This window comes from Balearica regulorum, chromosome 1 (genome assembly GCF_011004875.1).
Source record: "Balearica regulorum gibbericeps isolate bBalReg1 chromosome 1, bBalReg1.pri, whole genome shotgun sequence".
In the NCBI taxonomy this organism is placed as follows: domain Eukaryota; kingdom Metazoa; phylum Chordata; class Aves; order Gruiformes; family Gruidae; genus Balearica; species Balearica regulorum.
In genome coordinates this window covers 119,480,338-119,504,251 of record NC_046184.1, presented here as the reverse complement: position 1 = coordinate 119,504,251, position 23,914 = coordinate 119,480,338, and the positions used below count along the sequence as shown (strand labels likewise).

The 23,914-nt window shown below is 41.1% G+C and overlaps 1 protein-coding gene across 2 annotated transcripts in view; it reads left to right on the top strand.

The window, feature by feature from the left end:
* Positions 1–23,914, top strand: part of DSCAM (DS cell adhesion molecule) — a 471,940-nt gene that overhangs the window by 377,862 nt on the left and 70,164 nt on the right. For both annotated transcript variants that reach the window (XM_075772425.1, XM_075772430.1), the window contains exons 18-20: positions 176–322; positions 2,076–2,231; positions 11,395–11,528. In XM_075772425.1, the coding sequence (XP_075628540.1) occupies positions 176–322; positions 2,076–2,231; positions 11,395–11,528 (437 nt within the window). The remainder of the gene's footprint in view (positions 1–175; positions 323–2,075; positions 2,232–11,394; positions 11,529–23,914) is intronic.

Here is a 23,914-nt window from a genome sequence, read left to right as displayed (position 1 = left end):
AGCACTTGCAGAAACATGTAGATTGTAGCAAGAATAGAAGTTTTGCATTGTTAACAGTGTGTAACTGCTAATTAAATAATGGGTGGTGGGATAAGAATGAAAATTGAAAGGGTAGCCAAAGGGTAAACATTGAGTTGTATTCATCAAGTTAAAAATGGTGAATTTCTTATTCCAGTGCCCAGTTGCCCTCCAGGGAATGTGCAAGCCACTGCCACATCACCAGAAACCATCTCTATTTCTTGGTCAACATTGGCAAAAGAAACCCTGAATGGGATTCTGCAAGGATTCAGGGTTATCTACTGGGCCAATCTCTTGGACGGAGGTGAGAAAAACCAAGTAACAAATCATATGTGGCCTTTATATCATTTACTCTGTGCTGTGAAGGCATTGTACTTCCTTTTCTCTTTGGTTTAGAGAAAGCTTCATCTACCTGTGAAGGAAGTCATCTTCGTTAGAGCTTTAACAAAGTAGAAAGCATTGCGAAGCTGCATGGAGGAGCCCTCAGGGAAGGCTTCCACCATGGGTTTGCAACACTCCATAGACCTGTCATAGTACCCAAAATTACCTGAGCAAATTTTATCTCAGTTACAAAGTCCAGCAGGTTTCTTTTGTAAAGAATAATGATATGAACCTAGAACATATCCTGCCCAATCCTGGATTTTATTTTAGTTTAGTTGGTTATCTGCTTGCTTAGCTAGTTGCCTACTTGAGAGGTTATTGCTTATTTTTTGACAGGATGTATTTGATCTCCATAGCTGAGGGCAAAAGAAGAAAACATTTTTGGAAAAGGATTGTTATTTTCATGCCAGCCTCTTCTATTGGACTTATGTGTTGTACTCTTGGCATAATTCCTAGGGAAACACACTCCTGAGCAGAGAATGAGTGAAATGATCAAAGGAGAAATGAGATACCTTACTAATCTGTAATTTGTCACATGATGATAATTCTATCTATGCTCCTTTCTTGTAAATTAAATATTAGTAGGTTTGAGATGCACATGCCTTTATTCCTATTTGCCCTGCTGAATTTTCACAACTCTAGGACAATGACCTGACTCCCTTCTTTTGCTCTCATCCATCAGGATCATAGTTCACTCTAATATGCAACTGTCTGGCAAATCCTGGCCTCTGTTAGTGTGGCAAGGGGAACTTGGAGTTGATATGTAAACCAGAGGCCCATTGTTACTGTTAGAGTCAAAAATATTTGGAAATAAACTACTAATTCCTTTGCAAATTTAAAAATAAATATTAAAAATGTGTAAGAAGCATACCTAAAAATATAGACATGACAGACATAAAATTAAATGTTTTCAGTGATGTCTGTAGTCTCTGGATCAGATCCTGTGAATATTATCAGTGCATATCTAAGCTCCAGTGTGATGACCTACAACATGATGAAAAAAGATGATGTTCATGCAGTGCTTAAAACTGGATTTTCTTCATTTGTTCAGCTTTATTTTCTGCCCTAAATATGTTTAAAGTTTTTTTGCTGTATGGGTTGTACTTCTTAGCTTGCTGCAAAAAAGATTCGTATGAAGAGCATCATCTTTCTGCAAGTAAATCTGATTTTACTGTGTTTAAATCTCTTGTTAGCTGGTATTACTGCCATCAAGTGCTTTGCAGCAGCACTTGCTACATATTTTAAAGTAAAGGGGCCTTTTTTGCCTTTTTTTTTTTCCTTATGAGAAATGGTCTTTCTCAAAACCAGAAAATCTTTATGAAGATAACTGATTTTCTCATTTTGCATTAGGGAATATTTTGCAATAATCTCTTCTTGTTATCTATTCTTTATGAATAATCTTATTACTTGTAGAAATTTTCAATTCTCTTCCCTATATTTAAAAAAAAAAAATGCAAAAAAAAAAGTTTGAAAATGGAAACTGGGTCTGCTTTGAATGGTGAGAAGTCAGGACACAAAGGAATTTATTTTAATTTATTATAATTCATTGCTAATTTATAATAATGAAGCATTACTTCTCTGGTACACTCTTTAATCCCCAAGATTTCTACAGTAGGTATCAATAGCTGGGAGAAGACTGAACTTGGCAATAACTCAATTTCCTTTTTATTCTATAGAGCTAGGAGAGATAAAGAATGTCACCACTACACAGCCATCACTAGAGCTTGATGGCTTGGAAAAATACACCAACTACAGCATTCAGGTGTTGGCTTTTACACGAGCTGGAGATGGAGTGAGAAGTGAACAAATTTTCACCCGCACTAAAGAAGATGGTAAGGAGTGAAACATTTTCCATTCCCACTTCCACGAAATGCTTGTATGTCTCAGACTTTCAAAATAGTGCAAATATTGTACACAAACATCTGAAGGTCTTGAGTTAGGAGCACATGGAGAGGATTGTGCACCCACCACTTTGAAAACAATCTGACTGTTTCCAACACTCCAGTTCAGGTGAGCCGGCACTTTGTAGACAACACTAATAATCTGAGCAAGTTTGTCTCCCCCCCTCCTTCTGAAATACTTCAGGATCTTATTTGAGAATTTTCAGAGGGTTTGAGTTAATTTTTCAAAGTGATTGAAAATGGGGAAAGGAAGAGAGACTATTCTGGGATGATCTTATATAACTTATATACTTTTAATAAGATGTTTTTCAGTATATATATATATATATAAAATCCTCCAAACACCTCTCAAAAGCAAAATGAAGAACAAAAATCTCTTGCCTTTGTTCATAGACCAAAGCATGGAAAATTAAATTCCTAATGCTGAAAGTTTAAGAAACTTTTAATCACACACAGACACACACATGAGATTTCATAATCACTTTCTTGAAACTTTAATTATGGAAATCACTTCAGGTTACCTCAGTAGGATGCCACATACTGATCTATTTCTCAAGGACTAGAATTTCAAATTCAGGGAGAGTTTGGTCCCTAACCTGTTTAATGCTTTGAAAACCCCATGAGATGTACAAATACATCTTTAGATCCCTAAACACTTTTGAAAATCTGGATCAAGAATTTTTTGGCAGAAATAAAAATGCACACAGTCCTAGCAATGAAGTTACTTGAATAATGTTTGATTGGTAAATTCTCCTGTGAGTTATGCAAAGTTTTTTTCAAGGAAATTAGTCAACGGATTTTTCTTTGTTACTTTTCCAGTTTACTGGTCATTCATGAATATATGAATAGATTTGTCATTTTTTTTATTTGTAGTGAGATTTACAAAAGTGCCAAGGGAGTAGGTTCAGTAGATTAACTGACTTGACGAATGTGTGGTGGTTTTTTGCCATTAAAAAAAGTGACTTGATAAATGTTATTAATGTTAAAATGTTATTATTTTCCAATACAATGTTAAGGGACTCATTCTAAAATTTACATACATTGTAAGGTCACCTGGCCCCAACTGTAGCTGTATCCAGGGGATGCAGTATAAGTGAAAACTGGACTTCTAAAATTTTCTCTTACATTATCAAATGAGTTATTTTTTCGTGTTCCATTTTTCATGTGTTTAATACATTCCATTATTTTGATCAAAGGTTAATTAATGGAAAAAAAAAAAAAAAGATGTCTTGTAACTGATAAATGTGAGGAAATTTAGGCACATAGGTATGTTGGTTAATGTAGGTCTGCTTCCTGGACTGCTAGATGTCGGTGTCACTGAGATTCTGCATCAGCTTACAATAATGGCTCTGTTTAAAACTGTCTCAAGGTACTGCACCTAGCCTGAAACTATCAAGGACAATTTGCTCAGTGTCGTGGTTTTACCCCAGCCGGCAGCTGAGCACCATGCAGCCGCTTGTTCACGCCCCCCCCATCGGGATGGGGGAGAGAACTGGAAAAGTTAAAGTGAGAAAACTCGTGGGTTGAGATAGAGTTTATAGTTTTACAGTTTAATAGGTAAAGCAAAAGCCGCTTGCACAGGCAAAGCAAAGCAAGGAATTCATTCACCACTGCCCATGGGCAGGCAGGTGTTCAGCCATCTCCAGGAAAGCAGGGCTCCGTCACGCGTAACGGTTACTTGGGAAGACAAATGCCATCGCTCCGAACGCCGCTGCCCCCCCCCCCCCTTCCCCCAAGCTCCTTATAAACTGAGCATGATGTCATATAGTATAGAATATCCCTTTGGTTAGTTTGGGTCACCTGTCCTGTCTGTGTCTCCTCCCAACTTCTTGTGCACCCCCAGCCATCCCGCTGACAGGGCAGTGCAAGAAGCAGAAAAGGCCTTGGCCCTGTGTAAACACTGCTCAACAATGAGTCCACAGAACAAAAACATCTCTATATTAATCAATGCTGTCTCCAGCACAAATCCAAAACATATCCCCACACTAGCTACTATGGAGAAAGATCAATCCTCTCAGCTGAAACCAGGACACTCAGCTATAGACTTGTGTGTCTAAAACATTGAATGTTAGGTCATTCTGATCCCACCCTAAAGTCCTTTCACAACTACTTTGGAGCACCTAAGTCCTGAGTTAGATGCTTTTGAAACACCCAGTGCTTGGAGGTAGATGGTTTTATTTCAAAGAAAAACCTAAAAAATAAGAGCTGTAAAATCACCTGCTGCATTTTCAAGTTATTTTTTTGTCAAGTAGATCCCAGCCTGGAAATCTTTCCCTGAATACTCTCTGAACACAAAGGCTCTCACCACAGGGGCTTCGGACTGGGACTTAAGCCACCAGCAGACAGGGGAGTTATCCAACACTGCTCCAGGAGCTCAGGGACAGGCTGGTCTGGAGGAGATATTATTCAAGTCAGAGCACCCCTGAGGACAGCAAGAATGTGCTTGTTGGTGTGTGCCTTTGAGCAACATTGCAGCCTGCTGCCTTATGTGTTAAATTGGCCAGCCAGTCCAATGTTGGGGGAGAAGAAGGAGCCTTCTTCCAGAAATCCCTGAAAAGCCAAGCAGTAGAGAGAACCCCTGGCTCCTGGGTCAGCACTTCATGGCACACATGCAGGAGAAGTCATAATGACTGTTTGGGAAAGCCATGCACTGGTTTCTGTTGAGTTAAAAACTTGATGCGATCTGCAAGCTACCAAAACTTGCCTGGGTGCAGATAACATCTTATCTTTGCGTGAGATTCCTTCAGCTTTTGGAATTGATCAGGTGGCAGAAGTGGTGCCAGCAATACCTCTGTCTCACTGTGGACAACAAAAACATGGTGTACTGCTCCTGAAAGGTTGCTGACACTTCACCAAGGCCATTCCCCTGCTCTAAAGAGGATCAGATATATCTCAGCCATTGCTAATATTTACTAAACTTTTCTCCAAAATTTACAGTGATGAGGACTTCATAGCCTCCCTAAGTATCTTGTGCCAGTTAAGGATCCATCGTAATGCAATCTCTTCTGCTGCAAAGTGAGTTGAGTCCTTCCTCTTGCTCAGCTGGCCAGGCATAGCGGCGGATAACTTGCTGCTTTCTAACAGTATTTCCTATCGGAAGTGTTACTGTGCACTTTGCTCTGTCCCGGCGACACATACACCCATCCATCTCCTGTGCCTGTCTCTAGTTTTGCAACCCACCTCTTCCTAGTTTGCTTCTCCCTTTCTGAGATCAGACAGGCCCTGAGGTATTGGAAGCACATAGACTCTGACAGTGTTTGGCGGCTTTGCAAATGCTCATCTCTCATCTTTAATCCTCCTGGCAGTTCAGCAATAATTCACCCCAAGGCAGCATGACTAACCTTTTCAGATGTTTTACGATGCCTCGCAGTGGTTCTACTCATTAAATCTTTTGTCCAGAAAACTGAACTGAAAGGTGTTTCCAGAAAATACAATAATTTCATGTTTTGCTTCAGCTTCACGTTTTATTAAAGGCAGTAAAGGTTTAGAGTGGAATACATAAAGGGCTGCAGTTAAACATAAGCCAAACCCAAAGTTCTGGGTCTGGACATCCTTAAGGCTGGGCAACTTAAATGGGAAAAGAGCATTCACATTGCCATACTATATGTATTTAAGAGGTGCTTCATTCCTCAGAAAGAACAGACATTTCTTCTGTAATTTTCTAAGGAAAACAGGGTCCTGTAGAGGATTATTCAGTAGGGCTAATTTCAGTGCGCCAAAAAGGTCCTGCCCTAAAGTGAGTTTGAACACTCTCTCAGCACGTGAAATACAAATAGTTGGCAGTCTTAACAGAGCTTAGATCTGGAAACCTTGTATCTCTGCTCCCAGACCTTCTTTGGGTCTAAAATTATGACACAAGATATTTCACCCTCCTCTAATAAAATAGATATATTTGAGATATTTTTAAGTGGTTGCCAAGCCCTCCACATCGTTATTACTATGAGGCTATATCATGCTATCAATTTCTTTTTCTTTTTTCATTTCTTTTATATTAGGAGAAACTTTTCTTTGTAAAATCAATGTTGCAGTGTGTTTCACTGCTGCTGTTGAAAGGCAGATCACAGCCTCCTGTGACTTCTCTGTTGGTGTTCAGCTAAAGACATCATGCCAAAATTTCTCTAGCAGGCTTGAAATCTCCAGCGTAGCAAAATAACAGTATCCAGTGAGCCTGGATGAAATGAGTTGATGCTTCGATTTCTTGTAATGTTTGATACTGATTTTAGACACCAGAGGTCAGACATTGCTGCTGATCAGCTTAGGAAATGGGAACAGCTCTAGCAAATAATAGGAAATGAGTTTTCCTTTCAATGTGATCACGTTTATGGGTTTTGCCTAGCTTTTTCCCCCCATTAGCCTTTAGAAAAAGAAACTGCTTTTCTTGAAGTTCCTCCTGGCAGAAAAATAAGCCAAGCAGAAATGCCCAGTTTTTAAGAATTTGTTGTGGTTTTGTCCCCTACCTTTTCCACTTTGCAGTTTCTAATAAGCTGATTGTCTTCTTCACCTGAGGATTTAATTTACTAAATCATTAAAAATTCAAGTAGCTCTTCAAATTTTCTTCCTCGCTGTGTTCAAAGCACAGTTTCAAAAGCTACTCCACATCGTAGCAATGGGGGGTTGACAAATTCCCTCTCTGTTTCTGCACTGCAAATGTGTTATGAGAAAAGTGTAGCTGAGACAATGAATTTGCTCCTTGTACATGCCCGGCACATGACGCAGCACCTCGGCCGGCAGCAGCACCTCTGACCTTGGGCAGAACTGGCCAGCGGAGAACACGGCCCCCAGACCCTACTCCCGTGGAAAGCTTCAATTCCTGCAATTGGCAATTCGGCCTTCCTTTCAATGTGATCATTTTTATAGGGTTTGTCTAGCTTTTTTTTTGCCCCATTAGCCTTCAGAAAAAGAAACTGCTCTTCTTGAAATTCTGGCAGAAAAATAAGTCAAGCAGAAATACGCATTTTTTAAAGAATTCATTGTGGTTTTGTCCCCTACAGCTGCTTTTTACTGAGTATGTGGCACAGGTTCCTTCTGGGGTTTCTGTGGTGCAGGAGGATGCATGTTTCTCTTTGGTATCAGTTTCTTTTGTGAAAATGCATTCTTATGCACAGAAAGCTGTTTGTATATCACAGAAGACTTTGCTCGGCGCAGCAGCACTATCCTTCCAGCTCTCCTCTGCCACTGAGGTCAGCGTTCAGAGCAAGGGGAAAGCTGCAGCAAGGGAGCAGCAGGGTCTGGGTGCAGGGAGGAAGGAGGAATAACACTAAACCCCTTTGCCAGCCTCATTGTAAGCCTGAGTCCAGAGAGATTTTCCTCCTCTCATTTCTGTCTCTGGACATCAAGCTTCCTGGAAATTGGCATGAGAGAGATGGATACAGATACCATCTGACGAAGCTTTATATTTATTCTAAAATGAGTAATCATAAATCTAATCAAGTGCATGTTCAGTACTCTTTGGAGCAGAGCTCTGCTTGGGCTCATTCAGCTGGTGAGGATGGCTGTGCAGTTCATTGCCTGGGCACTATGACAGAAAATTGCCCTTACTGACCCCTTAATGCTTTTTTTCTATTGCAAGAGATCTCCAATTTTATCTTTTTGACTAACAAAAAAAGGTACAGAATAATAAATTTTCCCCTTGTGAAACTGGTAGGATTTGATAGAAATGGTGTCATTAATATGAGGCCAGTTCAGAATGAATGAGAGGTGGACACCACATGTGACTGTATTTTGGCTAGCATGGGTCTAAATTGTAGGTGGGATATCTACATGAACAAAGGCACTACTAGCAGCAGTCAGGAGTTTATTTTGTTTTGTTTTTCATAAATGTAACAGTCAATAAGATAGTCTTGTGTGGTGCAGAATTAAAAATCTGTTTTGGAGCAGGGTTCGGTTTTCTGCTATATTGGTGGTATCGCTCTTAAATGCAACACGCTCTGTACATTTGCCTCCCTGCTGTTCAGTACTGCGAAGAAAAATGGTGATAATCTCTCTGCTTATGAAGAGGGGAATGAGAAAGTTCCTGGAGCTCCTCCCCATTATCCAGCACATCTAAATGCTGTTTTCCGGAGTAGTCGTATCAGTATAATTGCCTTCTCTGCATTAGTATTTCACTCGCACTGTCAAGAATACAAAGTGTTCTCCTCCACATGAAAACAGCATGCTATTTCTGTGTCTTTCAAAGCCTTGCTAGCTGGAGAATGAGGCCATCTTTGATCTTAAATTTGCCAAATCTGCTCCCTGGAATGTTGCAAAGTTGGCTAGAAGCAGTCCTTGGCTTCTCTCTGCTCAGCCCTAGTTGTCCTCCAGCTTCTTATCATTATTTTACCCCTGGTGACCATTGAAAAAAGAAACTATGATATTGTGCACATTTAGCTTATCTTTGCTTGGATCTGTGGGAATCGGTGTGCTAAATAACGATCCCTGGAGAATTCAGTATGACAGCCCAGGTCTCCTGATTCTGCTGTCTCATAATGACTGAAGCTAGTAAGGCTACAGGATGCAATGGCCATGAGAGAATATACTTTAAGATAGCATAGCAAGACTGGGGTCTTTCCACTCCAAGATAAGGCAGGCACTGCATTCCTCCACCACAACTTCTTCAGATACTCAGGGAACCCATGTTTAGTAAGAAATGTTTCAGTTAATGCTGAGCTAACACATAGTAATCTTCTTTAGGTCCAGGGCATGAGTTTGAGCAATGACTTTACCCTCTGGACAGAAGATAGTGGTGGTCTGTAAGGCATCAGATGACAGTCAGCAGAATTCTAGCTGAGGAAATGTAAACACTTCCCCACACACTGTCATTCCCACATGCACAACCCAACAAACAAAGACAAAAAGAGGAGTAATAAATGAACATTCAGAATAATTTTGGCACCACTGCAAAAATTGTTGCCTGATTCCAACCCCTCTGCAACAAGGTGGAGGGCTCTTTGAATTAGAAATGCTTCAGAAATTTGACTATTTGACTTTCTTTCTAGCCCTTCATTCTGCTGGTCTGTTAGCAGACAGAAATACAGCAGTCCAATGACAAGTAATATATTCCACATATGTCCATTGACTGGAAAATTCTAGATGAATTTTGGGTTAATCCCTCAGCAGTTGACGGCCATGACCAATTACCATCAGAACCTGTCCCTATAGATCACACCCTAATTTAACAATAAATTACTTTAACCTCATACATCTATTTGCAGTGATTTCCAGAAAACATTACTAACCGTAAAGGAATCCTCCCGTGGGTTAAGTAATTACCCTGGAGAGCTAGCTTTCACTCTTCAGCAGCAGGAGCAAATAGCATTTCTAATGAGCTGGGTATAAATAACAAGTTGAATGCTGTCAAGCATCAATATTTACTCTGCATTGGATAGAACTGCTAACTGAATTAGCCCCTTTGCAGTGAGGGACTGGGTTTGCATGCAATTATAATCATGACATTCTCACTTGATGCCTTATTAGCTTTCTCAACACACTATAAATAGAAAATGCATATTCAGAAATGTTGCACTGAGTGGTGCCTATCTGTCAGTTTTTCTACATTATCCAGTGGTACCTTTACAGATATAAAATTGAAGTTCTCCTTATATGCTTTTAACAACCTGAAGTAGCTAGCTGCAACACTAAGCAAATTTACAACCCAGGCTGTCTGACGTCTCTTTATAGGCAAAGTTTTTTACCACCATAATATCTGCTTACTTAAATGAGGTAGAACCAAGATTAAGGATCCATCTATGAAGACCAGCTTGCTGGACAAGGGGATTTCCATCTATATTGCACAATAACTGTTTTCTGTGAAATTTAAGAAAGCTGATCAAGCATTGGAATGGTAATTTTACTGGAAATTCTAACATATTGGTTATTTCACTTGAAATTAGACAAAAATATTAGATTCTTCATGAAACAAAAGTTCTGCAGAAAACAGAGTCCATCAAAATGTTTCATTTTGTCTTTAATACCATATGTAGTAATTTCCAGTAAAATATATCTATTTTAATAATTTTACATTAATTTTCTCCACATGCAGTATTAAAATATATTTCAAATTATTTATTTTTATGGCTTTAAAAATATTTTAAAATAATTTCCTGTTGACAAAAAGGTGGGTTTTTTCAGGAAACTTTAAAACAATTTATTCTAATGTTAATCGTAGCCCTTGCTATTTTGTTTAAGTACCAGCTGATGTGTAATGTGATATTCTAGCATACAGGAATTTTTTCATATTAGTATAAGAGCACTTCCAAAGTTGGAGAAGATTGTAGCATAACGTGTGTTTGAAAAATAACATATGTTCATGAAATTAAAGTCTTTCTCAAAATGCAAGCATGCCAAGAGATACAGTTAAGATTAGGTACCAAGATTTTAGCATTTCCTGGCTGAAGTTTTTTCAAAGTGGTTTTAGAGAGGAGGGTTTTTTCTCTTTTTCTGTGACAGTTTTCAATGGCTTATATAGATAGCGGCTGTAATTAAAGAAATAGATATGTGTTCAAATACTGCAGTTCCAGACAGAGGTGTGAGCTGCTGAGAACAAGGCTGGGGCAACAGAGACGGTGTGGCCATACATCTGCTCACACGTCACACCACTAGCTAGACCTGGGTCATGTCAAGCAGTGCTAACTGTATGGGACTGCAGCTCATTTGCTCTCCACTTCATTAAATTCACAGGTCTGCTCTGTGTGTCCATTAAACTGTTCACATGTGTATCATTTATACAGCAAATAATCATTGGGCATGAGTTATAACTTCAAAATTGACATATTATTATAAATTGTTTTTAGCAATTTCCACTGGCCACAGCCAACATATTATCATGCATGCGGGCTAGGGGTGATACTTCACAAAAGTTTAACCATCAGAGGCAGCTTCTGCCTCAAGGCCCTCTGAAGCAGACCCTTTCCCCTCTTAGGGATGGGGGCACGGCCCTCCAAACCCTCTCCTCTGGCACGAGCAGCACGGAGGCTGCTTCCTAACACAGGGTGTCCGCCTTGGTCCACAGGGGCACAGTTACCAAAGCGGTATGCTCCACTTTTCCTTTTTGCTCCTCTGTTACACTAGGATGACTGAGTGCCTGCTTGGGCCACTCTAACACATCTTGGTTTTGCAGTTCCAGGTCCTCCTGCTGGTGTTAAAGCAGCTGCAGCTTCGGCCTCCACTGTCTTCGTGTCCTGGCTCCCTCCTCTCAAGCTGAATGGCATCATTCGGAAATACACTGTCTTCTGCTCACACCCCTACCCCACAGTAAGTCCCTCAGGGCAACCAAAGAAGCACAGCGCTGACTCGTGATGCTGAAATTGTGTGTCTGTAGGTGCCCAGTGCTTGATGTTTTCATTGCCTCTTCCTTTCCTGCAATTTGCTCTTTCCCCTAAGCAAGGGTGAAGGGGGATCCTGGGGCTACAGGGTGACTTGAGACTTGGTTTTGGTTTTTCCCACCTATAAAACTTTTATTTTTATACTTAAAACTTATTGCAGAGTGCTGACTTACACATCATGTCAAAACTCACCATTGAAGTGGAGTATCTTTTAAGGCATGGGTTTTTTTTTAGAATTTACTCAGTGACCTTTTACAGCACTGCCTGCAAGCTATGTAGAGCCCTGTTGTAGCTGGGGGCGTGTATTTGTATACCCAGCTGATGAATCTGACTTCTGTTTTCATCTAAGTTCTTACCATTTTGACTTGGGTATTCATGTGTGAAGGAGCATAACAACATATGAATGAACATATTTGCTTGTGAATAGACTTATTTGTGCCTGGAGTATTTGCCCACTCTAGATCGACATGCTATTACTTGCTGAGAAAGTGACAAGAGGAAAATAGAACTGAATGTCAGTTATCTTTCTCTCTGTCCAAGTCACAAAGGAATCCAGGCATCTTTAAACACAAGGGCCAATTCCTCTTTCTAAATACCTATATACATTTATTGTAATATGCATTGAAAAAGTACTTGTTTAGTTTTTATCCAAGGTTTTAATTTAGTTTTTAAGCAGGACTTCCCATCAAAGGTAGCATTGCAAGTTGCAAAAAGTAGTCTTAGTTTAATAGACAAGGAAAATACTGTTCCAGAAGAAGGAAGAGTTTGACAGGGAAATTTCCAAAAGTGCTTCAGGCTTGTTTTCAAAACTGGCTGGGAGAGAGGAAGGCCTGAGGGTATGTCTGAATGGGACCCTGTGGGCAGACACAGCCTCACCCAAACCATTCTTCAAGCAAGTGAACTAATTCTGCAGGTACTCAAGGGGGGATGGGGCAAAACACATAGGTCCATTGATGGCTATGCTTAAATGGATATATCATACTATAAGCAGGGTTTATTAGTCACATCCAAAGCTAAGAGTTGCAGATCTTTGCTTTATTTATGTTTGTGGTGGACGCCAGGTACCCCCCAAAAGCTGCTCTATCACTCCCCTCCTCAGCTGGACAGGGGAGAGAAAATATAATGAAAGGTTCATGGGTCGAGATAAGGACAGGGAGATATCACTCACCAATTACTGTCATGGACAAAACAGACTCAACTTGGGAAAATTAATTTAATTTGTTACCAATCAAATCAGAGTAGGATAATGAGAAATAAAACTGAATCTTAAAAACACCTTCCCCCCATCCCTCTCTTCTTCCCAGGCTCAACTTCACTCCTGATTCCTCTGCCTCCTCCCCCACAGTGGCACAGGGGGACGGAGAATGGGGATTATGGTCAGTTCATCACACATTGTCTCTGTCGCTCCTTTCTCCTCAGGGGGAGGACTCCTCTCACCGTTCCCCTGCTGCAGCCTGGGGTCCCTCCCACCAGAGATAGTCCTCCACCAACTTTTCCAATGTGAGTCCTTCCCATGGGCTACAGTTCTTCACCAACTGCTCCAGTGTGGGTCCCTTCCACGGGGTGCAGTCCTTCAGGAGCAAACTGCTCCAGCTTGGGTCCCCCACGGGGTCACAAGTCCTGCCAGCAAACCTGCTCTGACGTGGGCTCCTCTCTCCACGGGGCCACAGGTCCTACCAGGAGCTTGCTCCAGTGTGGGCTTCCCACAGGGCCACAGCCTCCTTCAGGCGTCTCCACCTGCTCCAGCGTGGGGTCCTCCAGGGGCTGCAGGTGGAATCTCTAAACCCCCTCATCCTCCCTCCATGGGCTGCAGGTGGTCAGCCTGCCTCACCAGGTTCTTCTCCAGTGGCTGCAGCAATGAATGTCTGCTCTGGTGCCTGAAGCACCTCCTCCCCCTGCTTCTGCACTGACCTGAGTGTCTGCAGAGTTGTTCCTCTCACATATTCTCACTCCTCTCTCTGGCTGCAGTTGCTGCTATTTTTTTTCTCCCCCTTCTTAACTCTGTTATCCCAGAGGTACTACCACCGTTGCTGATGGGCTTGGCCTTGGCCAGCAGCGGGTACATCTTGAAGCCGGCTGGTATTGACTCTATGGGACCTAGGGGAAGCTTCTAGCAGCTTCTCACAGAAGCCACCCCTGTAGCCCCCAATACCAAAACCTTGCCATGCAAACCCAATACAATGTTTTGGGACTACTGACTCCTAACTCCATTAATTTAATGAGTGTAGCCACGCAAACCAAACTATCTTGAGCATATCGTTTAAATGTCAACTAGCCAGAGATTTTTCCATCATGGTTCGTACATTTCAATGGCACACAGTGGGTTAAAGAGGTCGGAGTTTACAAAACTGGATCTTGCTGTTATGGCTCTGCTCCAAGGGGACCAAACAGTTCTCTGGGGGGTTGGAGAGAACACCAGGTGGTGCTGCCGGCTTTTGCTAGTTACCATGCACAAAGCTGCAGTGTTGCTTCCTCAGGCTTTGCTAGCAACAATTTTTTGTACGTTTAAATCACCAGGAAAATAAACATCCTCAGTTAATTTTTTTTTGTCTAATATGCAGTTTTCTCATATACAAAATTATTGGTTTTAAGCCTGCTTATTGTATGGTTATCTTTTGGAGTACCTCCGTGATGGACAATAACAAGAATAGTTATTCTTTTTGCTGGTCTTGGCCTGTACTGAATTTTACTGCTATATTTTTGTAGTGTTCATTATGGCATGATGTCAGGGTATCACCATATACCTTAGCCCAAGGTAGAGGCACTTGGAGGTGTTTGTGTTTTCTACTAATCATTAATGTGTTCATGTATAGTTATCCTGTTGTTACCTGTGTGCATGAAGGGGTGTACGTGTTTTTGTGCATATAAATAGATGTATCTACATACACATATGTGTGTGTATATATATATATGTACAATATGTATCTGAGGATATTCCCTGCACCGCTTCTCACTAGTGCTTTGCAGATTAGCATGAATTGTGGCTTACAGAGCAGGTCTTCTGTATCAGCCCTGTGTGATGAGTGAGGCAGTGGTCACAGGCAGTGGTCAATTTCCAGAAGCCAAGTTGGACATCTTTAAATATGTGCAAGAGCTCAGGACACATTTAATATAGGATGCACTCCCTCCGGCTTCATTTCTAACAAAATGCTTTGTTAGCTTTTATTCTTAAAAAGATTGTGAAATAAAAAGTTATTTTATTCAGAGCTAGCTTTGCAGTGAAAGAAGTCTGTTGCAGAGGTGCTTAGAAGTTAACATTCCTGTACAGACATGGTCTATATATCCCAAGGAAGTTCTTGTATGGTTCACTGTTGGCAGAGACAAGCAGCTGACAGAGAAAGTGGTCTTAAATTAGGGTGGGGAGGGGAATAAATAGAAGACCTGTGTCTTTATCATCTCCTCTGCCACCGTAAGTATACTCCAAGTGTTGTAGTTGTAGGCATAGAGCCTTAAAAACTTCCTGAACAAACTTCTTCCTTTAACCAAAGCACTGGTTGCAAAATAACTTTGCTAAAAGTCTGCCATTTAAGCAGAAAACCAAACTCTAATTTTTAAGCATCAATGAGGAGGAAGAGAAAAGGACAGTGGTAAAGGTAAACTTACAGGAAGGCTATATTCTTTGCAGATTGCGTTTTACAAGCAGTATGTGTATGCTGAGAACAAGTCAATACAGTACACTCTAGACACTTGGGCTAACAAGACAGTCCTTTACACAAGAACACTGCTTTGTTGTTGAAGGCACCAACAGGAAAACAAATTAACTCTGTTGTGCATATTTTCACTGCACAACCCTGATGTATTATAAGATGAAGATTTGCTACCTCTTGCACAGTTCAGTTTGCTTTGCAAGGGCAGAAGCTGTTAAAACTTCTGCTGTCCCTCTACAGAAGGGTGCAGACATTTCCTTTTCAAATATTTTGTGTCCTAAGGACAGTATTTGCCTGGATGTTTCAAGCCAAAAATACGATTAATGGTGAAAAATAAAAACTATTCTCCACTGCAATCTCTTCTCTAGCAAGGATCCAATGTCATACTGTTTAATTGTTGTGCCTATATTATTGTACAGGCATTATTAGGCAGATCTTTCTCTTTTTTTGTTCTGCAAAAGTAGGAAAAAATACAGAAATATGTCTTAATGGGTCCTTCATTCTTCAAATATAAGAAAAAATCATACCAGAATTTAAGTTAAAATAATTATCCTCTGTGCTAACTCATAGCCCATATTCCCACAGTTCTTGACTCTACTTCCTCCCACATCCATGTCCAACTCCTTGGAGGAGCTGGTTTCTCAAGACCACCTGTAATTGTCCCATGTTGGCCACCTTCCTTCTAGGTGTGCTTATCCCCAGCGTACCGGCAGGACGCTCATCATGCTCATTCTGCCCAGGCCTCAGGGAAGCAACAGGTAGTGCTATCAGCTGCAGCACAGGCCGCCACCCCATCCCGTCAGTGTAGGTTTTCCCAGTGGTGCCATAGACATTGCACATGGTTTGAATCCTAGCAAAGAAGCTAGGGTGGTTTGGCTCCTACCTGGCTGTGGGGGGAGCTGCTTTACGTGGCTGCTCCAGCCCACTACTGCCTTGCATTGTAGATGTCTATTGCTGAGGCTTTTAACAGGGCAGAGAAAATGAGATTTAGGTGATTTCTGAAAAAAAACTCCACTAACCTCTTGTTGCATTCAGGTCAGTACACTACATCAGGAGGAATCAATGGGATTAGATTTAATGAAATTTGGATGGCAGAAAGTGCCCAGAAGAGGTCATCGTGACACAAAGCATGGAATGGCTAAACAGCCTGGGAAACTGTAATCTCAGAACAGGTAAAAAGCAACACAGAAAGAAGGCAGGAGAAAGAAGGTTTAAAGGCAGAGTTTCCTGGCACAGGAAGGGCTGAAAAAGCATTCGAACTGACAGGGAAAGCAGAGAGAGGTTAAGAGCTGAAGACACATAGACCAACTATATCACTTGGGTGCCAACAAAAAGTATGGCGTCACTGAATCAGAAATGCACATATTAAAATCTATTTTGCTTTGTTGATCAGAAAAATGCAGTCACTATTGTTGGTGCTACTGTTGGGGTTTTGTTGGGGTGAACTGTTGGTCAGTCATTTACTAATAGGAGCAAACATATTAAACAGGCTTATCCTGCTGTTTCCAGCAAAGCGGGTCATTAAATTGTGCATCGCTGTTCTTCTTTCTCCATGGGATGCCTGGAGATTAATGGAAAGGAGTCATGTATGTAGAACCACACTATAAAAGGATAATAAATGGAGACCACTCTCCATCTTCTCAGTGTTTTTCCTTTTCAGTACATTGTCAGTTGGTTCTTGTCTTCGTTCCACTCATATTAAGATGTGGAATAAGATGACCTTGCTACCGCTCTCTGATTTCCTGATAATGAAAGCTAAAAGCAGAACTTGTTTGGGCAATCGTGCATAGAAATTGTTCAGACATGAAAGACATACAATACTGCCAATGGCCTAAAATGTCGTAAGGGTTTTATTGGAACCTTTCCTCCGTCTAACTAAGGAAACATCTTGGTAGCAATGTCATGTATTTCTTTTTCTCAGAGAGCTGCACATTAGCTCTGCCTGTGTTTGGTTTCAGTTGTTGTATACGTATTTTGGCCAACTGGATTTCCATTTTTAAACTTCCATAGAAAACAGAATTTAGGTTGAAAGGTTCCTCTGGAGGTCATTTTGTCCAACCCCCTTCTCAAAGCAAGTTTAATTACATGAAGATGCTCTGGGACGTGTCTAGTGAAGTCTTGAACACTTCCATGCATGGAGATCCCACGGTCCCTCTGGGTCCCAGTTCCAATATTTTACCGCAGTCTCATAGTAATTTTTTTCCCTGTCAGTTGATCAGAATTTCTGATGTCAAAACTTTTCCCACTCTGTAGCTTCAATAAGACCTTGGCTCCATCTTCTCTGTATCATCTGATGGAGTATATGTGGATGGGAATAAAGAACCTTCTCTTCTTAAGGCTGACAGACATAGTTGGCTCAGCCTGTCCTTTTACGTATGTGCTGTGGTCCAGTCTCCTGACCATCCCCAGACAGCCCGGTCCTGTACTTGCTCCAGTATGTCCATGGGGTACTTTTGTACTGGTGAGCCCAAGATTGGACAGAGTACTTAGATGCAGTCTCATAAGTGCAGAGTAGAGGAGAAGGTTCACCTCTCTGGACCTGCTGACTACACTCTTATGAATGCAGAGTTGCAAATATCAGACCTGCTTTTCTGCAGAGCTGCCTCTTGGAGAGTCAGCCCTCAGGCTGTACTAGTGCATGGGGTTATTCTATCCCAGATGCAGGACTTTGTATTTGCTCTTTTTGAGCTTCATGAGACTCCAGTCACCCCATTTCTCCAACCTGTCTAGGTCCTCCTGAACAACAGCCCTGCTCCCTAGCATATAAACTATTACGCCCAGTGTCAGGCCATTCACAAGCTTGCTGGAAGTGCACTCTTGTTCTGTCACTCAGGTTAGTAATGAAGACATTAAACAGTATTATTCCCAGAAAATGATCCCCAAGGGATACTACTAATTACTGGCTTGCAGCTGAACTTTGCACCACTGATCGCAAGTCTGAGACCAGCAGTGCAGACAATTTTCCATCCATTTTATTGTTCACATATTCAGCCCATATTTCACCAATCTGGTGATAATGAGGCCAAGTGAAGACCTGGTCAAAGGCTTTGCTAAAGCTGAGGTAAACAACATCCACCACCCTCCCCTTGTCCACAGTGCCAGTCACCTTGTCATAGGAAGCAATCAGGTTGGTCAAACGTGATTTACCTTTGGTAAATCCATGTCAACCATTCCTTCCTCTCCTTCATGTATTTAAAAATGGCATCTAGTAGGGTTTGCTCAATAACCATCTCATATTAATGAGCCTAGGTTGACCAGCCTGTAGTTACCTAGATCCTCCTCCTTGCCCTTCTTGAAGATGACTGTGGCATTTGCCTTTTTCCAGTGATCAGAAGCCTTCCCTAATTGCCATTATCTTTCAAACACAACCAAGAGTAGCCTCACAATGACATCAGCCACCTCCTTCAGCACCCTCAGATGCATCCTATCTGGTACCATGGGTTTCTGTATGTCTAATTAAGTGATCCTTAAGTGCTCCCTAATTCAATCTCCCTCTACTGTGAGTACAGCTTCACTCCCAAATGCTCTTCAAGAAGGTTCAGGGACCTGGAGGACTGAGGGCAAACCTTACCAGTGAAAACTGAGAGAAAAAAAAGGCATTGACTACCTTAGCTCTTTTCAAATTTCTTTTCACTAAGTACCCTGCCTCGTCGAGCAATGGGCCCTGTCATAACCCGACTATTTCCAGAGGTTATGCATTAGTAAATGTTCAGACTGCCGAGGAGACAAATCTGGGCTGCCTTCTAGTGAGGTGATCACAAGCTCAGGGCAATACCCAGAATCCTCCTTGACTGTCTTACTAAACCAACATCCACACAATGTTTGAAAGTAGGAGGTAAAAGAAGAGTACCCGCTGGGCACCAGTAGCTAAGGAATTAAAACAGTCAAACATGAGGATTGCCAATAAATGTATGTTTATTAAGCATCTAAATATTTGGTAATAGTCTCTATGTTTGATTTAACCTTATCCAAATATTCACGGACAAAAGTATATAAAATCTTAATGGTAATAAGAACAATAATAACACAAATAACACTCATGATTGCAACTAAGGCGGCTGAGAGTGTCATGCAGTCAAGCATCCATGACCAGAAGGATGTCACTGTGCTAGTGAGATCCTCAGCTAGCTCTGCTCTAAGGCCAGCTTTTATACAATTGCTTTACCTATGCACGATTACCTATGACTTATGATCCAAAATCAGACCATGAGTTCAGAGTTGCAGCTTGTGCTCCAAGATTGAATCACAAACCACATGTAAGGTACTTCTTCTGCTTTTTCACTGATGAGCACTTCTTGAAGCATCATGTACCAGTGTGCATCCTGTTGGTGCACAGCATGTACCAGGAGTTCTAAGGAAAGAGGAGGAGTCGGTCACCACAGGCCCAAACTCCTCTTAGCCTTCCTTTTGCTGCTGATGTACTTAAAGAAACCCTTACTGGTTTTGTCTTCCACAAAAAAAATTGTGTTTGAGTTCAGTTAGGATCTACATGTTCATCCATGCTGATCCTGTCATGCTTACTCAACTTTCCATACATTCCAAAAGACCATTCTTGTGCTCTGAGGAGGTCGTCCTTGAAGATTAGTCAGCTGTTCTGAGCACCTTTGCCCTTTGTGACAGTTTCCCATGGGATCACCCCTCTCAGGATCTTGAACTCCAGTCTTATGGTCACAACAGCCAAAGTTGGCTCTGATAAATCCTCTGATGGGTCTTGTTCATCCTCACCAGTGCCCAGGGCATTATACATGTTCTGAATTTACAGATCTGCAAGTGGAACAAAAGTCTTTTTTCTGTTGTCAGAAGTCACAACTTTCAGCCTTCTAATATCCTGACCACCACCTTCCACTACCTGTTTGAGCATGTTCTCCTGCTGTCCTTCCTTCTTTGTGTTGTGTGACTCAGGTTCTCATTGCCACATGCAGTCCTGAGCAGAGTTGCTGGGCGCCTCTGCGTACCTGCTCTGATAACTGATAGGGTAATGACTGTACCATTCAGCAGTGCTCTGGCTTTCCCCACTCCCCAACAGGTCCCTTCTTGCAAGACTGTGAGCACACTCAAGCTTTCCCCATCCAAGCACTCATCAGTTAGCTGATGAGCTGTTATTGCCACATGCTCCTGCTGCCCACGCCACCCCCACAGCAAAGGGGAGTGTGACAGAGGCATCTGCCGCTCTGGGGAGACACTTTCACTGATACAGTGTGTTTCTGTCTAAGCAGAGTGGACTGGTTTCTCCGTAGTTGACAATGTTCTCCATTTTGCAAAAGTGTGTATGTCTGTTTAGCTCTATGCATGTGTGCAGTGTATGATTTCTGCATCAGAAAAGCTGCATTACCCAAACTGTAATCATTACTGCTTTCTTCTGAAAAGCTGTCTGTGCTGCATGAAGTTATTGCTGGGTTCTCTTGGGCATGACGTTCAATAAACATGTGGTTAATACCAAACCAAACCCATAACTGTTCAGCACATTACAAGAGGGATTGTGATTCTTAAATGTGAATTCCATTGCCTTTGATTAAATGTTTCATATCCACCTTAGTTTTCTGAGTGCTCAGCAGTCATATCTCTGCCAGACTTTTAAAGTTCTTTCTGTTTTACACCAAATCCCTTACTGTACAGTATGAAGTGAAATTCCATGGAGCAGAGTACAGTGGTACCTCTGTGAAGCTGCTCCGCAAAGCCCCTGTACCAAATTGTGCTCAATTCCATGGTAAAACTCTATTTGATGAGACTACAGATTGCATTTCACTTTCCAGCATGAGTATCCAAAGATTGGAAAATATGACAAGAAGCTTGCAGAGCATCCAGGTACAAATTTAAAAACCTACTTTTCTGATAAGAAGAATCAACTTATTCTCTGGCATTAAATCCTGGCAATAGTTTTGAAATGTTAGTCGATCAAAACTGTTGCTAGTTGTGGAATTCTGCTAAGAGATATGATTTCTCCCTTAAACCCACCTTGACTGAGGTCCCAACTGACCAGAAGCCTGAGGACTGGAAGGAGAAGAAATTCCAGAGCGCGATGCTGTTGAACCAGATGAATGGAGTAAGAATGTTCCTGCAAAGTTCCCAGATGATGCTGTCATGATAAGAGTATTAGCTGGATTAGCTGGATGATGAACCAGAACACATTGCATACGCCAATGCTGAAATAAGGGTGATGAATAGGAATTATCTCATAGTGCAAACCCTATGGTCAGCCCCAGGTACCTAGCGGTGACCTGTGTCTGAGAGAATCTTTGAAAACTGTAATTCTACAATTCTGGACTTCTCCAAAGCATTTAGAAAGATACCAAAGCTGAAAGCCCAGCAAAGATTCATGTTGGCCTGGAAATACTTTTGAGAAACAGTTGGGCTTGGAAGATGGGCGAGATGAACAGATGTGAAGTAATGATGGAGAAGAAGGAAAAGATCTTATATTTGGCTAAAGCCCAAGTCAATTTACTTGAAAACATAATTGATATTGGAAACTCACCAACATCTGGGACTGTTTGGGGCAGATGGGTTACTTGCCTTTTTGGTATACTTATTTTTCTGTGAGAAACATACTCTTAAGCTTGTTAGACTTCTATATTTGTTTCATTTTTTTGCTTTTGGTTTGAACCCACTAAGAGAAAAAAAATTGCATGGTTTAACCTGCTGTTAAATTAAGTAACAGACATATGGTATCTGCACAAGACACCATTCCCATGTACATTCTGTCTGCTCAGTCCTGTGATAGGATAACCAGCAGCAACAGCAGCAGTGACTAGACTATTCATCTATTTCTCGCATCTCTCTGCATCTTTTTCTGTCAATCTGTAGAGCAGCATATTGAGGGAAAAACTATAGTCAGATTCCCCAACCAGGGTGTATTACAGTAGGTTTTTTTTCTGTTCAGTAGAAAAAATGGCATGAATCAGTCTCTTTTTCCAGGTTTCCTTCCTTTCTTCCACAAATGCTAGACTGCAACCTCCTAACTTTGGTCACATAGTTTTCAAAAGGTCCCAGTAGAAAACACTTAAGCCAAATATCTTGGTTTCTTACGAAGTCCTATATGTTGAAGATACATTTCCCAATACAAAGGCACGCAGAATCTTCCAGAAAACACCTGGAGAGTATTCTTTGCAATGTACTAGTGATATCCTATCAAAAGCATACACAGGACACTCTGGGGGTTGCCCTGTGAAAGAAGAGAGTAATTTCTGCTATGTTTCTGTAACTTATAGACTAAAGGTGGGATTCAGCTCACCTGACTTCAGACATCTCAAATAATACAGATATCTATGCTGATTCTAGGGCCATCATGGCTTTCCTTTCATCAAAGGAAAGAAGCTAGATGTCTGGGAGAAGCTGGATGAATCTTCATCCAAAAGCTTACTTTCTCTTTATTTACTCTAGAGAAAGTATACATGGTTATCTTAAACCAGATGATATGCATCTTAAACCAGATTATATGAAAGTATATACAATTGTTTTAACCTAGATCTTTAAAGAACCAGAATTAGCTGACATAAATTCCCAGCATCCAGGTATTTTCCACACAATTCTTTCAGGCAGGTACAAGTCTTGCCTTGATTTTATATGAGATGTACCCAAATTCTAACTCAATGTGAGGCAGCTTTGCATCATACTTTCTGACCCCGGTTACTCTCCATTTTTAAAGACTTGAATAAAAGGCATGGAAAATACAGCAAAAGCAATTATAGGCCAGAACTGATTTGTTGTTACACACTGTAGAGGCTTCAGTGATTCAAAGGATACTGAAAGTGTCTTAAAAGATGAAGGAGGTAAAGAAGTTGGCTAAGTAGGTAAAGTTGCTGTTGAATGGAAGCTTATTTAAAGTCAGAAGAATTTTTAAGTTTGAATTTAAAATATATGTTCATTGATTTTTGTACTACAAGCAGAATTTATCATTGTGTCTGTACAGTACTTTTTATAGTATTATGATATTTATGTTTATTAATTCTTGTTCTTAATATAGAATAGAAATAGTGTATAATTTGGGGGTTATTTAAGAAATTGTTTTGAATGGTATTTAAAATATGTCTTTTTTATATACCACATGTACTGTTTACAGCTTTTTCATAGTTATTTCACAGCTTTGTTACCAGCTCTCAGACAGAGCACATTCATTCTTTTAATTGCTTTGTCATCTTTACATTTTTGCCTATCTTATTTTTGTCATGGAGTAGATCTCAAGAGAGATGTGACAGAATATAAATTAATTCTGATGATGTGCTGGTTTATGTGATTTTTAAAAGGTCTCCTTGCAAAGCCCTACTAAAACAAATTTGATATTGATTTTTTTCATAAAACTCTGGTCTTGTCTCACTACATAGTTTCACATATGGATATATCAATATAGTCTAACAGTAAGTCTTTGGTGTCAGTTGCAGCGTATTTCAGCAGAAGTCAATTCATCCCATTCGCTTCTGTAACATATAGGGGACCACTTGGGACCAGGTGGCGTTCACTGAAACACTCTGAACAAACCTGGTGATTTCTTGGGGCCACCAAAAGAGGCAGCCCAGCGGGCAGTCTCCTGTACTTCCTGTGGTCACCAGCCTGTGACCCCGCATGCTACTTCCCTCATCATGAGCCCCAGGAGGCTGATGGACTCTCTGTGAGTTGCTGCAAAAGGGGAAGCAGGTGGTGTACCTCAGTGGCTCACAAGCAATAGACTCCTTGA